The sequence below is a fragment of the Corticium candelabrum genome, chromosome 22 (assembly GCF_963422355.1).
Source record: "Corticium candelabrum chromosome 22, ooCorCand1.1, whole genome shotgun sequence".
NCBI lineage: Eukaryota > Metazoa > Porifera > Homoscleromorpha > Homosclerophorida > Plakinidae > Corticium > Corticium candelabrum.
In genome coordinates this window covers 1,488,892-1,503,891 of record NC_085106.1, presented here as the reverse complement: position 1 = coordinate 1,503,891, position 15,000 = coordinate 1,488,892, and the positions used below count along the sequence as shown (strand labels likewise).

At 41.2% G+C, this 15,000-nt stretch overlaps 3 protein-coding genes across 3 annotated transcripts in view; 2 read left to right on the top strand and 1 right to left on the bottom strand.

The window, feature by feature from the left end:
• The window catches only part of LOC134197242 (glycosyltransferase 8 domain-containing protein 1-like), an 8,363-nt gene extending 3,107 nt beyond the window's left edge, over nucleotides 1-5,256 (bottom strand). The window contains exons 1-3 of the mRNA XM_062666529.1: nucleotides 5,082-5,256; nucleotides 4,322-4,567; nucleotides 4,213-4,256 (exon numbers count right to left, since the gene is read on the bottom strand). Coding sequence (XP_062522513.1) covers nucleotides 4,213-4,256; nucleotides 4,322-4,567; nucleotides 5,082-5,152 — 361 coding nt within the window. The 5' untranslated portion in view covers nucleotides 5,153-5,256. The remainder of the gene's footprint in view (nucleotides 1-4,212; nucleotides 4,257-4,321; nucleotides 4,568-5,081) is intronic.
• Nucleotides 5,257-5,655: 399 nt separating this feature from the next.
• Nucleotides 5,656-8,895, top strand: LOC134197290 (EF-hand calcium-binding domain-containing protein 12-like). The gene is made up of 5 exons (XM_062666579.1): nucleotides 5,656-6,218; nucleotides 6,391-7,210; nucleotides 7,453-7,551; nucleotides 7,624-7,792; nucleotides 8,445-8,895. Exons 1-5 carry the CDS (start codon nucleotides 5,775-5,777, stop codon nucleotides 8,722-8,724), a joined length of 1,812 nt encoding a protein of 603 aa, XP_062522563.1. The 5' UTR covers nucleotides 5,656-5,774; the 3' UTR covers nucleotides 8,725-8,895.
• Nucleotides 8,896-9,264: 369 nt separating this feature from the next.
• LOC134197023 (succinate-semialdehyde dehydrogenase [NADP(+)] GabD-like) overlaps nucleotides 9,265-15,000 on the top strand; it is an 8,216-nt gene continuing 2,480 nt past the window's right edge. Inside the window, exons 1-6 of the mRNA XM_062666256.1 lie at nucleotides 9,265-9,497; nucleotides 9,566-9,649; nucleotides 12,017-12,187; nucleotides 12,364-12,480; nucleotides 13,324-13,467; nucleotides 13,528-13,671. Coding sequence (XP_062522240.1) covers nucleotides 9,270-9,497; nucleotides 9,566-9,649; nucleotides 12,017-12,187; nucleotides 12,364-12,480; nucleotides 13,324-13,467; nucleotides 13,528-13,671 — 888 coding nt within the window. The 5' untranslated portion in view covers nucleotides 9,265-9,269. The remainder of the gene's footprint in view (nucleotides 9,498-9,565; nucleotides 9,650-12,016; nucleotides 12,188-12,363; nucleotides 12,481-13,323; nucleotides 13,468-13,527; nucleotides 13,672-15,000) is intronic.

The following is a 15,000-nucleotide window of genomic DNA, read 5'->3' as shown; positions in this document are numbered from 1 at the left end:
CTCCACATATCTGTCAGCTACATCTACTCTAAAAGTGATTCCTACAACCTGCCAACCCATCGGTCACTGGGTGGCTGCACAACAGAAAACTCAAGCAAAATTGGATAACACAACCAACACAACACAACACACACACACACACACACACACACACACACACACACACACACACACACACACACACACACTTCACTTCACGCTGCGTTCAATCCAATGAGAAATGATGCAGGCCAAGGTCACCATAGGCTATATCGGAGGAGTGGATGTTCTCTGGCAGCAGAAACGCTCGTGGTTGTGGAGGCCTTGTTGACGGAATGTTTGGTGACAGTATTGACATTGACTAGTCAGGGACTGACCATGTTTCTGTCTCTGGTGGTTTACAAGGCCGGCATGATTTACAGCAGTAAAACCACAACCATCAAAGCTGCAGTGTAAAGCAAACTCTGATGTCGTTTGCCTTGCTTTGTGGCGACGTTTCTGCTCATCCTTGCGGTATTTCTCTTGTTCTTCCTTCTTGAAATTTACTTCCTGTGGGCAGCCCAGATCTGATTCCTCCACTCATTCCTATCTTCTGCTAGTATCCCAGGGGTTTCCCCAGGAATTAATAACAGTGCAGTATTTTATTAATATTAATTAGCCACCGAGATCTTATCTTAAACAGAAGAAGTAACTTTAATTAATTAATGATTGTCAGACTTATTGGTGTAGCCACTGACATAAATGTCATGATAGCGTGGAAGGAACACATGCCACATGGATAGTCACTAGGTCAAGGTGATATGTATTACTGTCTTTTATCATCAACACAACTGTTAGATCATATAGACTACAGGTAATGTTAGCTGACAGTTAACTGAACTTGTACAGCATACTACTTAGTAGTCCTGTGAGTAAATACTGTGAAATTTTATATTGTTATTCTAGTTGAGTGGTTACACTCTGTAAATCGATCTGTTAGGGTACACTAAACAAGAACGATAGAGACCTCACCTCACACACAGTAAACAGTTACCTCAAATGAGGATTGACAATGAAAGCAAAAGTTACTTGACTACACAACACGTAATTATCTGCCCAAATCTACTTGACGGCAGACAAGTACCTAGTTATCTACAGGATTATGTGTACAAGGTCGCATTGAGGAATGCCAATTACAAAGCTGTGAGTGTGGTGAGCTGGGACTAATGTCAGGTCTACGCGGTGCAACATACATGTAACCCTGTAGATAATTGGATGCTGCTCTGCCTTCAAGTAATTACACTTTGGGCAGATAAAATTACGTGCTGTGCCCTCAAGTAACTTTTGGCATTCCTTATCAACCATCATTTGAAATACAGTCATCACATCATTTGAGATACAGTCATCACCATAGCGTCATCACCACAGCGCAGCGCAGCGTATAGGGAAACCCCTGTATCCTCCAAACCCCATCAAGATTGCAATTCCTTAAGTCCCTCAGTACCAAATCGTTCCATCTCATTCTCTCGCCTCCGACTGAACGTCTACCTTGGGGTGATGCACACACCAAGAGCTTCCTTGGTAGACGACACTCATCCATGCACAAGATGTGACCCAATAACCAAAGACGTCTCTGTGTCAGCATGGTGGAGATTCTTTGTAGGTTGGCTATCTTTCTGATGGAGGTGTCTCTCTTGCCGTCCCATAGGGACACTCCAAGGATGGAGCGGAGGCTTCTCATCACAAAGCTCTGTAAGCGATGTATCTGCAGCTCCAGAAGTACCGCTGTTTCCAAACCATATAAAGGGTGGAAAGAACTACAGAGACAAAGATGTTCAGCTTAGTACTAGACTTGATCTTCCTCTGGTGCCAAAGGATGTGGTTAAGTGACCCATATGACTGAGATGCTTTGGTTATCCGTGTTGATATCTCAACATCCATGGAGCAATTATTAGAAAGATAACTTCCAAGGTACTGAAAGGATGGTACCACCTCAATTGGATCACAATCAGGATGCAAAGAAATGGGAGATGGAGAATGGGCATCAGCTCCAGGTAGGACAGCTAGAAGCTTGGTCTTCTTGTAATTGATGGTAAGCTCCATGTAATGGCAAGACGAATCCAGAGATTTCAGCGAGGATAGACTTTCATAGGAATCAGATATCAATGCCATATCATCAGCATATTCAAGGTCTGACACTGACATCTCTGATGTAAGCTTCTTCCTGTTTCCTACCAGGTCAGCATCCAGAAGATATGACAAGCACACACCTACATCTGGTTGGTGATCAGTAATGACAAGTCGAATCACAGAGTCAACGTAGAGGTTGAATAAGGTTGGAGCAAGTACACAACCCTGTTTGACACCACTAGATACAGAGAAATGATCTGAGATTTTACCACAGGTCCTTACAGCGGCAGAAGTGTTACTGTGCAATGCTTCAATGATTTTGAGCACTTAGATGGCAAGTGGTAACAATACTGAAGAACAGACCAGAGAGCTGCTCTATTGATTGAATTGTAGGCCTTACGGAGGTCTACAAAACAGATGTATAAAGGACGATGGTACTCCCTGGCTTTTTCCATCAACACCCTGAGAGAAAAGAGTTGGTCAGTGCACCCCCTGCCCTTGCGGAAACCACACTGGTTCTCACGCAAGAGGTCCGCTCTGGGTTTGATCCTGTTCAATATAACACGAGTAAAAACCTTGCTGGGGATGCTCAAGAGGGCAATGCCTCTATAGTTGTCGCACTCGGAATGATTTCCCTTCTTGTGAAGAGGGACAATGAGGTGGTTCAACCAATCTGAGGGAATACTCTCGCTGCTCCAGATGAAGTTGAACAGTGAAGTGAGCCAGCAGATGGTTTCGTCTCCTCCCAACTTCAGCAACTCAGCAGATATGCCGTCATCTCCTGGAGCCTTACCATCGCTGAGCACACACACACACACACACACACACACACACACACACACACACACACACACACACACACACACACACACACACCACACCTTCCTGGTTCTATTTTCTACTGCACTTGAAACCCACAAGATTCCATGACTTTCAGTACCAAATGGCTTCCTTGCCATTATCGTCTCTATACCATGTTAGGTTACCAGTAACCAATCACCTCTCGCTTGCTCAGGGTGCATGACAACTGGTAACATTCAGCAAGAGGTCCATAGCACACTCAGCCAACTCGTGCCTAGCTACTGCTGATGCCCATGTGTAAGGCATATGGTTACTAGAGCACTCATGGCTCTTTATCACCCTGGCCTTGAAACCACACATAAATAACTGTGCCGTATTAGTCATAACAGAAACATACAAAGAGACTGCAGGTGCCATTTATACTATTACAGTCTAGCAAGGTATGGAGGTATTACCTACGTCCGAGTTTTATTAGTGCCAAGTGTACACACGAGGTAACTACCTCTTGAGAAACAACCTGGTCACCATGTGAGACAAATTCTTGTCTCTCTGTCTGTCTGTCCATCTGTCCATCTTTCTCAGTAAATCTATTCTCAGTAAATCTACTGTCCATCCCTCTGTCTGTCCGTCTGTCCATTTTTCTCAGTAAATCTATTGGGTCAGTGTCTGTTAACCTAATTGTCAGCGAATGATCCCAATCTGTCTGTCACTCTCCCCTCATCTGCCTGCTCTAGGTGTGACTCCTACAACCAACCACCCAACTCATTATGGTGACCCCACACCTACAACCACCCAACTCATTACAGTGACCGCACGTCACAAAGTCCACACCAAACTGGATACAAGCCAAAGAATTAGCAAGAAATCTTAAACTTGCCACGTTCACAAGATTCTTGGTCTAATGTCCCAGCAAGTTCATTTGGTCGGCCCATCAGATGTACTCCTTTTATGGCTTAACCAGCCATATGTATGGAAATGTTTCAGTACTGTACATAATCGTTTGTCTGGGAATGTTTTGGTACTGTAGCTAATAGAACGACTCTACACAGCATGAATCCTCTTATCTGACTGGCTGGCTGCCTAAAGTTCTGCTTAATCTGACATTTGCAAGCTCCCACGAAAGGCTTGTAATTGTAATAGTGCTAATGTGATACCGTTACAAACACTTTAAGACCATTGTCTTGTGACCCCAGAGAGACAACACCTCGAACTATCAAGTCTCTGTCTCCAACAAACAAGCCACTACGACCGACCAACAACTTGCTGGTTCTCTATATCTCAATTTGTCTGTCCATATGCTTGCATTTACATCTTCTGACTTACCTATATTTGGTCTGGAACAAAATAGTAATCCCTGTCGGCATTTACTACATAGAAATTGAATGAAAACACATTAGGCTCTGACGTATATGGACGAGACACCAAGACCGACCAAAGTGCCTGTCCTGCAATTGCTGTAGCTTCGTTGTTATTGAAGGATAATCCACCCAGATGGCACCTTAATTGTTCTTGTTTCGTTGCATAAACTGTAGAAAGCCCATCCATTCTGGAACTATTCCATGTCGCAGGCTTATAACGATGAGGGAGCTTAAGCAACTGCCACGAACAGAAAATGAGTAGACAGCCTGTAGTGAAAACCACTGCATTGAAGGAACGTAATTGTTTTCCCATCAATTGCCTGTAAAATCGAGAACCTGCTGTATGTAACTGTCAGACTGGTGTGTGTGTGTGTGTGTGTGTGTGTGTGTGTGTGTGTGTGTGTGTGTGTGTGTGTGTGTTTGTGTGTGTGTGTGTGTGTGTGTGTGTGTGTATGTGTGTGTGTGTGTGTGTTTGTGTGTGTGTGTGTGTGTGTGTGTGTGTGTGTGTGTGTGTGTGTGTGTGTGTGTGTGATTGAGCAAATGCCTCCAACACAAACACACACACACACACACACACACACACACACACACACACAAACACACACACACACACACACACACACACACACACAAACACACACACACACACACAAACACACACACGCACACACACACATCATCATCATCATCGTCATCCACATGATTCCCACAGCCTCTCTCTCATCTCCCAGATGTTTGTCAGACTGCCAGCTGGTCGAACTCACCGGGAAAACGTTCCAGAGCGGCGCACCAAAACGTCGCGCCGCCAAAAAGCGACCACACCACAGCCATTACCTTCGAATCTCTGTTCTCCGGATTCTCGCGACGTCCTGTAAAGCAGGCAACGGTCCGTTATCAGATCTCATGAAATGTGGACGTAGATCGAGATAGCGTTAGACGTGCGACATCCTACTCCGCTCCTGACCCGAAGCTGAACACTCAGGCGCACCCACAACCTTTATAGTTACCTTCAATACCCCGTATGCTAGGTTTAGAATGCGTGATGTCTTTCGGTGCGAATATGTTGACATATGTCCACACCCACAGGTATTTATCAAATAACAGTATAACCTGTTCATTGATTGCAGTCTGTAGTATCTAGCTAAGCATATTAGATTTGGCGACGCGCATTTGATCACTGGGTATGCGAGGACAATGCATTGTACAGTGTACACGTGTACGTAATACGTAGATACGGCCTGGTACAGGGTCTACATGTACATACAAAATTATGTGACTGTTGTTAATCATGTGATTGTCATTGTTCCAATTGTCCGTACACCGTACACAGTTTGCCTGTCTACAGACTCAAATCACTAGAAGTTGGCTACTGGGGGAGGGCTGTTGCACGTGGGACTGACTCAATTAATTCAACTATAGTATATCTGTGAAAACATAATACTTGTATAGCGCGTTACAGCGTGAGGTCAGCGTAACGGTAGCCATGACAACAGCAACAAACTCTACTGGCGTCGGGGTACACACAACATGAATGATATCGGTCTGAGAAGACTCTTTAGATCGCCTACGGAGCATCTTTCCGTTGAGGAGCAGCTTCGTCTTTGTCCTACACGAGATTTGAGAAAGACGAAAGTATTTCGGACTGCGGCCAAAATATGGGGGGAACCGCGTCGAAAACGGGTTATAATTGCTCCACCAATGCTCTTCTGTAAAGACAAAGAACCAAAAGGAAAGAAAAGTCTGTTTTCTGGAGAGGAAGCAAATGACTCCGATGACCCGGATGTTCGTGATTACAGGGAATGGATGGAGAAGAGGAAGGAGCTGCGAAACGGCTTGGATGGTTTTCTTTTGAATGAGAATTCGTTAAGGATGAAATCAAGAAAGACTGAATTAGAGAAAAGAGTGTTGAAGAAGATGATAGAACAAAAAGAAAAAGTGAGAGACAAAATCAAATCTGAGGACAACACGGATGTGAGAGATTGGCATTTATACTTGCTTACACACACACACACACACACACACACACACACACACACACACACACACACACACACACACACACACACACACACACACACACATGCACACACATGATATGTTGCCAGGATTGCTGTGTGAGTAACATCATGCATAACTTGTCTAGCCATCAGAAGTTGTAACAGAAATCAAGGAAAGTCCTAAACATAAGAAACGTTCTCACCTGCAGCGTCCTCAATTGGATCTTCCTGTGCCCGAGGCTATGATAACTATCAACGAATTTGTCGAACAAAATCGTCTGCGGCTTATCGATTTCTTTACTCAATTTGATAAAGACAAGGACTGGTACATCTCAGAGACCGAATTTAGAAAAGCCCTTTGCTTGGCCAATATTCGAGTTCCAGACCAGCAATTGGATAACTTCATATCTGCGCTAGACAGAGATGACAATGGATTGTTGGATTACAGAGAATTAGTGAGAGGCAGGAAGTTATTGCAACTACTAAGCAGGGCACAGAAGAAAGAAATGCAACAGAAAGGCGACAAGAGCTCCGTTGATGAGACAAACAGTAGATCTTCTACTACTGGCACTTCACCTGCCAGCTGGACTGAGAGAATTTCACCGTTTGACAATGGCCGACTCTCTCGTCAGTCTCCGATGTCTTTCCTGGAAGTCCCGCGTGTGTCACTGACAGAAAGTGTGATGGACGATCAAAGCAGTGACTTGAAAGCGAAAGTAAAGGCACAAAAGCAGAAACAGCAACGAGCAAAGCAGATGAAATTACGTCAAGGTAAAGCAGACGATGCTCGTCGTTCTGTTGTTGTTCCACTAAGAGTGGAGAGACACTTGGCACCTTCAACTCTTTCTGGGTCTTCCGGACACTTGATTGATGAGACAAGGAAGCAGATAAAGAGAGAATATGACAAGGCGGTTAACTTGTGTCGGATGCATGGAGTGAAACTGACGAGAGAACTTCTAGAGAAAGGTGAACGGCTAATATAGTCGGATGGTTAATGGAAATGGGTGTGGCTTGGCTGTCACACACATGGACATGCACACATGCATGCATGCACACTCACATGCACACACACACACACACACACACACAAACACACACACACACACACACACACACACACACACACACACACACACACACACACACACACACACACATTACCATAGCAAACTAATGCAACACTAAGTGAGTGCATGCATGTGCTTTAGCTCTACTCTATCCCGGTGACCGATCTGTAAAAGCATGCAAATCCGGTCTTCAGAACATCAAAAGCAACTGTCTCTCATGCAACTTTGCTGCCATGGCTGGTGAGACTACATTGCACTCACAGGCACAGTATCTCACTGCTTGTGCACTTACTTATACTCTGCTGTGTGTAGAAGGCGATAGTTCTGTGGACAGACGTCGTTTAGAGTTTAATTTATCGAATTCGAGTGACACGTGTTTGTCCACTACCCCGACTCCTGTCAAGTTGGTTACGGGATGGGCGATTGTTGAACCGAAAACCGATTGTTGGTTGACTGAATTGGAATTTGAAAGATTGATGAGGTGACCACATTTCATGCGTTGTACAGATCGAGTGTGTGTGTGTGTGTGTGTGTGTACACGTGTGTCCAGGTGCATGGACGTGTGTGTGTGTGTGTGTGTGTGTGTGTGTGTGTGTGTGTGTGTGTGTGTGTGTGTTCAGGTGCGTGTGTGTGTATGTGTGTGTCCAGGTGCGTGTGTGTGTGTGTGTGTCCAGGTGCGTGTGTGTGTGTGTGTGTGTGTGTGTGTGTGTGTGTGCCAGGTACATGGGCGTGTGTGTGTGTGTGTGTGTGTGTGTGTGTATGCAATTGCTGCTTGTGAGATGAATGATTGTATGGACAGACAAGCAGACAAACTCAAAAGTCCAACTATATAAATTACCAATTTGTGTTAATAATTAATTTTAATTAATTAATTAATTAAATGTTATTTACTAATTTTAATGAATTGATTATTTTATCTATAAATTAATAAATAATAATACTTAAATAAAAAATAATTAATTAATATATAGTAATGAAATAAATAAGTTTATTTAATTAATTATTTTTAATTTTAATTAATTAATTTTTATTTAATTAATTATTGATTGATTGATTTTAATCAGTTAATTTATATTTTATTAATCAATTTAATTACTATATATTAATTCTAATTAATACATTTGTTACAACAGGAATCTGAAACGAAAATCTTTCAGTCGACTGCATCCTGACAGAAATGCTTTCTGGCCTGGTTCAATGTTGGATCGACTTTACCTTTGCATGCCTCACCCTCTAGATGCAGCACCAAAGAAGACCGTCTCAGTTGACAATGTGTTTCACCCAATCGTGCGGCCGCTCACAAACCGGGACTCATTGCGTTTGCATTATCTTAAATCAGAATTGTGGCCAGTGAACGATGGAGGATACATTCAACATGGCAGTAGACCACACAGAAAACAGTATCAACTTTGAATCGGATTGTGGTAGGGAGGATGCGTTGATTGGGTGTTTCTCGTTGAGAGAATGTGCAGCCGAATGTTTGGATTGAGAGCAAGCGTTTGTGTTGTTTCATTAGGAATGTGTAATTAGTTAATTTAGATTTGTTTATATCAACTACAATCAACGTAGTGTGAAGGAAAGACACTTTGGTGTATGTCAAGTGTTCACTGTGTGGTTTAACAAATTAATCAATTAATTATTAATTAAATAATCAAATAAATTAAAAATTATATTACAATTTTTACGATAAAATAACAATATTGCTAACTACAACTTGCAACTGTTGTAATAATATATTAGCCAATGTTCTTGGAGTTCCAAACTCTCGCGCATGTAGAGATTGACAATTTAATTAACGAATTTTGAAATCGACGGTGCAATCGTATTATTAGACTCTCGGTAGACACAACAAAATATAACAACATTTTTAACTACTAATAATAAATTGAAGCCACGTGTTTACACCCAGTTATCAAACCTCGCGCGTAACCGGAAATCCCTGGACTCCGAAGGCACAGATGGCCGCTAGAGCTATTCAACGCGTCCTGAATTCGCCGCTGCTTCGTCGTGAGGCTTATGTCGGTGGATTATGGACAACGTCGAAAGACCGACAAACGTTCGACGTTCGCAACCCGTCAAACCGAGAGACGATCTGCTCTGTTCCGGATATGACGTCAGAAGATGTTGCCATGGCGATTGAAAAAGCGTATGACGTCAGAAAGGATTGGGGTGGACTTCTTGCAAAGGTAGAAATGGTGGACAGGGGGTAGAATGTGCACAGCAACATTAGTGTGTTGATTTTTTGAATTCCAAGGAAAGATGTGGGATTGTGAGACGTTGGTATGAGAAGGTGGTTGAGAAGCATGAAGAATTGGCTTACATACTAACAGCTGAACAAGTGGGATTTGTTTGTGTAGTGTAAAATAGTAATTATTGATTAGTTTAATTGTAGCAAAATATGAAAAAATTTATTGTGTGTGTGTGTGTGTGTGTGTGTGTGTGTGTGTGTGTGTGTGTGTGTGTGTGTGTGTGTGTGTAGCTTCAGACAGACAGAGGCACAAACAGCTAGACAGACAGACAGACTTATGGAAATATATTTCTTTGACAGACAGACAGACAGTCGGACAATCGGGCACACAGACAGATAGATAGACAGACAGACGTACAGATAGACAGACAGACAACAGACAGACAAACAGACAGACAGATGATGTGTTCTTGGTTGGTTTGCCGAATGACGTTACGGAAGCCTTTACTTCTTTACAATTTCTCAGCCATTGGCTTAGATATTGCTTGTCAGAAATGTGAGATTTATTGTCCATCTCCAGCTATCACAATTCCTGATTGTCAACTTCCTGTTACATCTGAAGGCATAGTTATATTGGGAATGCCTCTTGGAAATGCTGAATTTGCATCCAATTTTTGCTCTACGTATGCTAACACTGGGGAACAACTATGTGACCAATTGTCAGCTTTGAATGATTCCAAAGCGCTTCGTTATTGCTCAAGTATTGTCATGTTCCACGATTGAATTACTTAGCTCGTGTTGTTCCTCCAAATTTACTAACATCTGCAGCTGAAATTCACGATTCACAGACACGCAAAGTTTTCTCTGAATTACTATCTTATCACCAACTCAGTGACTTGGCATGGCAACAAGCCACTCTACCAGTCCGACTAGGTGGTTTTGTTCTAACATCTGTTAAATCTATAGCAGCTTGTGCATTCTTAGCCTCGTGGGTTGAAGCAATAGATGCACTACCCAAGCGTTTTCCTGACTTGAGAGTAGATTTAGATTTGCTTCTGAAAGGATCTTCGGGATCTGCTTCAGGTGCGACATTAAAGAGCCTCATTCCCTCGAATGAACTGTCTGAGTACTTACCTGCTAGTGACAAATTACAGAAGCGATTATCTAATGATTTGTTTGAATCTATGTCTCGCGATACAGTAAAGTCAACAAGATGCTACCAGAATTTGCTCTTGACATGGTGCAGGTGCAGGTGCTTGGGTCAACGCTGTTCCAACCTCGATGTGTTTTGCACTTGATTCTTGTGTTTATCACTTGGCGTCATATCTGAGGTTGGCGTTGCCAGTCTGTTCTCTGGAGTGGTTGAGTTCATGTCAGTGCGGAGCAGTTCTTGACGACAGCGGGTATCATCTTTTAACATGCAAGGTTGGTGGTGGCCCAGTTTGGAGTCACAAATCCATTGCAAATGTTTGGGCTGATTGTCTAAGTGAACTTCACATACCACACAGGAGAGAGCCAAGACATCGCTACTCAAACTCGGATAACGGACCAGACATTATAGCACTTGATACATCTTCTGGTATGAGCATTGATTTAGACATCTCTCTTGCCCATCCCTGGAGCTCAGAGGTATTTCTCTTATCCTCAAAAGTAGATGGTCTAGCTTCGAAGTAAAGAGAAGAAAAGAAAAAAATCAAATATCAAGATGAAAGGCTACCAACTGGCAGCCAAATAATCTTTAAGCCTTTAGTCATTGAACACTTTGGTAGATGGGGTGATGAAGGAGACCAATACCTACGTTCTCTCGGATCTCAATCTTTTAATAAAAATGGTTGTCGCAACTCGGCACAATTTATGGATTACTGGCGGAAAAGGTTCAGCATTTCAATTACAGCGATGCAATGCTAGAGTAATCCAACGCAAGATGTCATCCTTGGGTTGCAGAGTCCACGCAAAAACAAGCCGCTTTCATCTCCAATAATTAGTGTTGTAATAACTGGACCCTCTTTGGGTTCTTTAGTACTTAGAAAATGTAATTTTTAGTTCTCAGTTGGTTCAGTAGTTGATATCTGTAGTCTCTAGGTGATTCTGTATAATTTGACTCGTAGTTACATATTGTACGTTGCTAGATTCATGTTTCAAATATATGTATTGGACAGACAACAGACAGACAGATAGACAGACAGACAGACAGACAGACACCTACAGTACCGGCAATAAGTAAGTTGACAGCGATACGATACGATACGATACCATACGATACCATACCACACGATACGATATGATACCATAGGATACCATACAATAAGATAAAAGGTACCATGTAGGATATGATAAGATAAAAGATACCATGTAGGATATGATAAGATAAAAGATGATACCATACAATTAAGATAAGATACGATACGCATACTATAAAAATGTTAGGTTACTTATTGCCGGTACTGTATCTAACAGACAGGATGACATACAAACAAACAAACAACACTAAACTGTTTGTCTCTTATCGGATTGAAGGGAAAACCCTTGAACGAGGCTCGAGTAGAAGTCTCATATGCTGCATCATTCATCGAATGGTTTTCTGAAGAAGGCAAGAGGACATTCGGGGACACAATCCCAACTCATGCACACAACAAACGACTGATGACAATCAAACAGCCAGTCGGTGTCACAGCTCTAATCACACCGGTATGCGTGCCTGCACACACACACACACAGACACACACACACACACACACACACACACGCACACACACACACACACACACACACACACACACACACACACACACACCACACCACACACACACCACACACACGTATTTCCTGTATGCTTGCAATACATTCTGTGCAATGTTTTGCAGTGGAATTTTCCATTAGCCATGATCACTCGAAAAGCTGCTGCAGCACTAGCAGCAGGCTGTCCTGTAGTAGTAAAGCCAGCAGAAGACACTCCGCTATCTGCTTTAGCACTAGCAAACGTAAGTGATGCATTTCATCACTAAGACAGTCAAACCTGTCCAAAGCAGCCACTCGTATGTTGTCTACAATCGTGTGACAAATAGTAATGTTTGTGACCATGTGTAAGTGGTAGGTATGGTTATTTGTTTCTATAGTTACAATAGTGAATAAATATATTTAATATATTTGATTAATAATATATTATAAAATAAAATCATAAAATCATAAAATAATATAATAAAATAAAGTGATAAAATAATAAAATAAAATAAACAAAATAAAATAAAATAAATGAAATAATGAAATAATAAAATAAATAAAATAATACAATAATACAATAATAAAGTAATAAATAAAATAAAATAATAAATAAAATAGTAAAATAAAATAATATAATAAAATAATATAATAAAATAATAGAATAAAATAATAGAATATAATAATAAAATGAGATAATAAAATAATAAAATAATATAATAAAATAATAAAATAAAATAATAAAATAAAATAATAAAATAAAATAATAGAATAATAAAATAAACTGAAATAAAATAATAAAATAATAAAATAAAATAAAATAATAAAAAATAAAATAAAATAATAAAATAAAATAATAAAATAAAGTAATACAATAAAATAATAAAATAAGATAATAAAATAAAATAATAAAATAATGAAATAAATTTGATTAAAAGCTATCCTCAAATATGCGCTTCTCTTGTTTAAACGCCACACTATTAAAGTATTTGGGCAACTAGAGAATCAAAATGGTGGATATGACATGTTATTATGGTAACATGGTTGCTAAGACAGGGTTAGGGTTGGTGGTGTTACAGTCAGTGACGTTGAATTCAATGTTTTAGTTAGCTGAAGAGGCTGGGTTTCCATCTGGTGTCTATAACACCGTCACTTGTTCTAAAGATCGAGTAGACTCAGTCGGTCGTGAACTGGCGCTTAGTGATAAAGTAGCTGCTCTCTCGTTTACAGGATCAACTGTTGTCGGGAAGGTTTTACCTCTTGATTACTCATTAGAGTATGAATGCAATACGATTGTTTTATTTTTTCAGTTGTTAATGAATTTGTGTTCGGGGTCTGTCAAGAGGATATCGTTAGAGTTGGGAGGCAATGCCCCGTTTATTGTGTTTGACAATGCTGACGTTGAGATGGCTGTGTCAGGTGCAGTGGCAGCAAAGTTTCGAAATACAGGACAGGTGGGTTTTGTTGATTGGATGTAATGCTGAGAGTAGAGGGTGATGAGGTGCATTTCGTAACTTGTTTTGAGTGGTGATTTGGTCCTACCAAAGTTGTGTGTGTGTGTGTGTGTGTGTGTGTGTGTGTGTGTGTGTGTGTGTGTGTGTGTGTGTGTGGTGCAATAGCTCAGTTGGTTAGAGAGTGCATTTGGAGAATGAAAACATCCGGGACCTTGCAGGATTGCAGGTTCAACTCACAGTGATGGCAAGCTATGGCATAATTTCCTTCAGCAAGAAACTTACACACAATTGCTTCTCTTGACTCAGGAGTATAAATGAGTACCTGGTCATTGACTGGGGTGGACATGACCGCTGGCTTGGCCCTAACATCATGCAGCAGACGGGTACGTGTGGGCCTTGGTGTCCAGTCCCAAAGCTGCACCGTAGTCAGTGCCCCTGCATGACTCTGGCCAAGCTCCAGGTGGATTGTAGCGCTGGCCCTAAGCCTTCACGTAGCGCATGGGGCCCTGTCTCTAGAGGCAGGGGAGCTATCTCCGCAACTAACCTTAAGGTTGACGTTATTCACGAATGATGTGGAGGGCTTGACATTTGTCCATTTGTCCATTGTTCATTTGTGTGTGTGTGTGTGTGTGTGTGTGTGTGTGTGTGTGTGTGTGTGTGTGTGTGTGTGTGCATGTACGTGTGTGTGTGCATGTACGTGTGTGTGTGTGTGTGTGTCTGTGTGTCACTGTGTGTGTGTGTGTGTGTGTGTGTGTGTGTGTGTGTGTGTGTGTGTGTGTGTGTGTGTGTCTTGAACTTTGCTGGGTGTATCACTTGAAGTGATCAGGGCTGAGTATTTGATACATTAGTAAACCACAGTGTTGGTATACGTGAAGTCCCTAAAACAATACAAACAGCTTTAACTTAATTAATTAACTATATGTGTATAGTGAGTGGGTTTTTGGCCATTTAAAATTTAAAATTTATAATTTAATAATTTAAATTAAAAATTTTTGAAATTTAAAATAGTTGAAAGACTCACTGACTATTTATCTAGGGCAAATGCAAAATTTCAGGATCGATGCTTGAAGTGATTATATCTAATGCTTTCTGTATGCAAAGTTCACATGGTTGGCTCCATCTAGAAATTATTGACTCGATTAATTAATATGTCACGTGATCTTATATTAATATGCCACGTGGTCTTATATTAACATGTTGCATTTTTGATATGTCACGTGATATGCTAGTAATATTTAATATATCACTTGATCTTATATTGATATGTCACGTGATTTTATAATATGTGGTTTTGATATGTCACGTGATCTTATATTAATATGTTGTTTT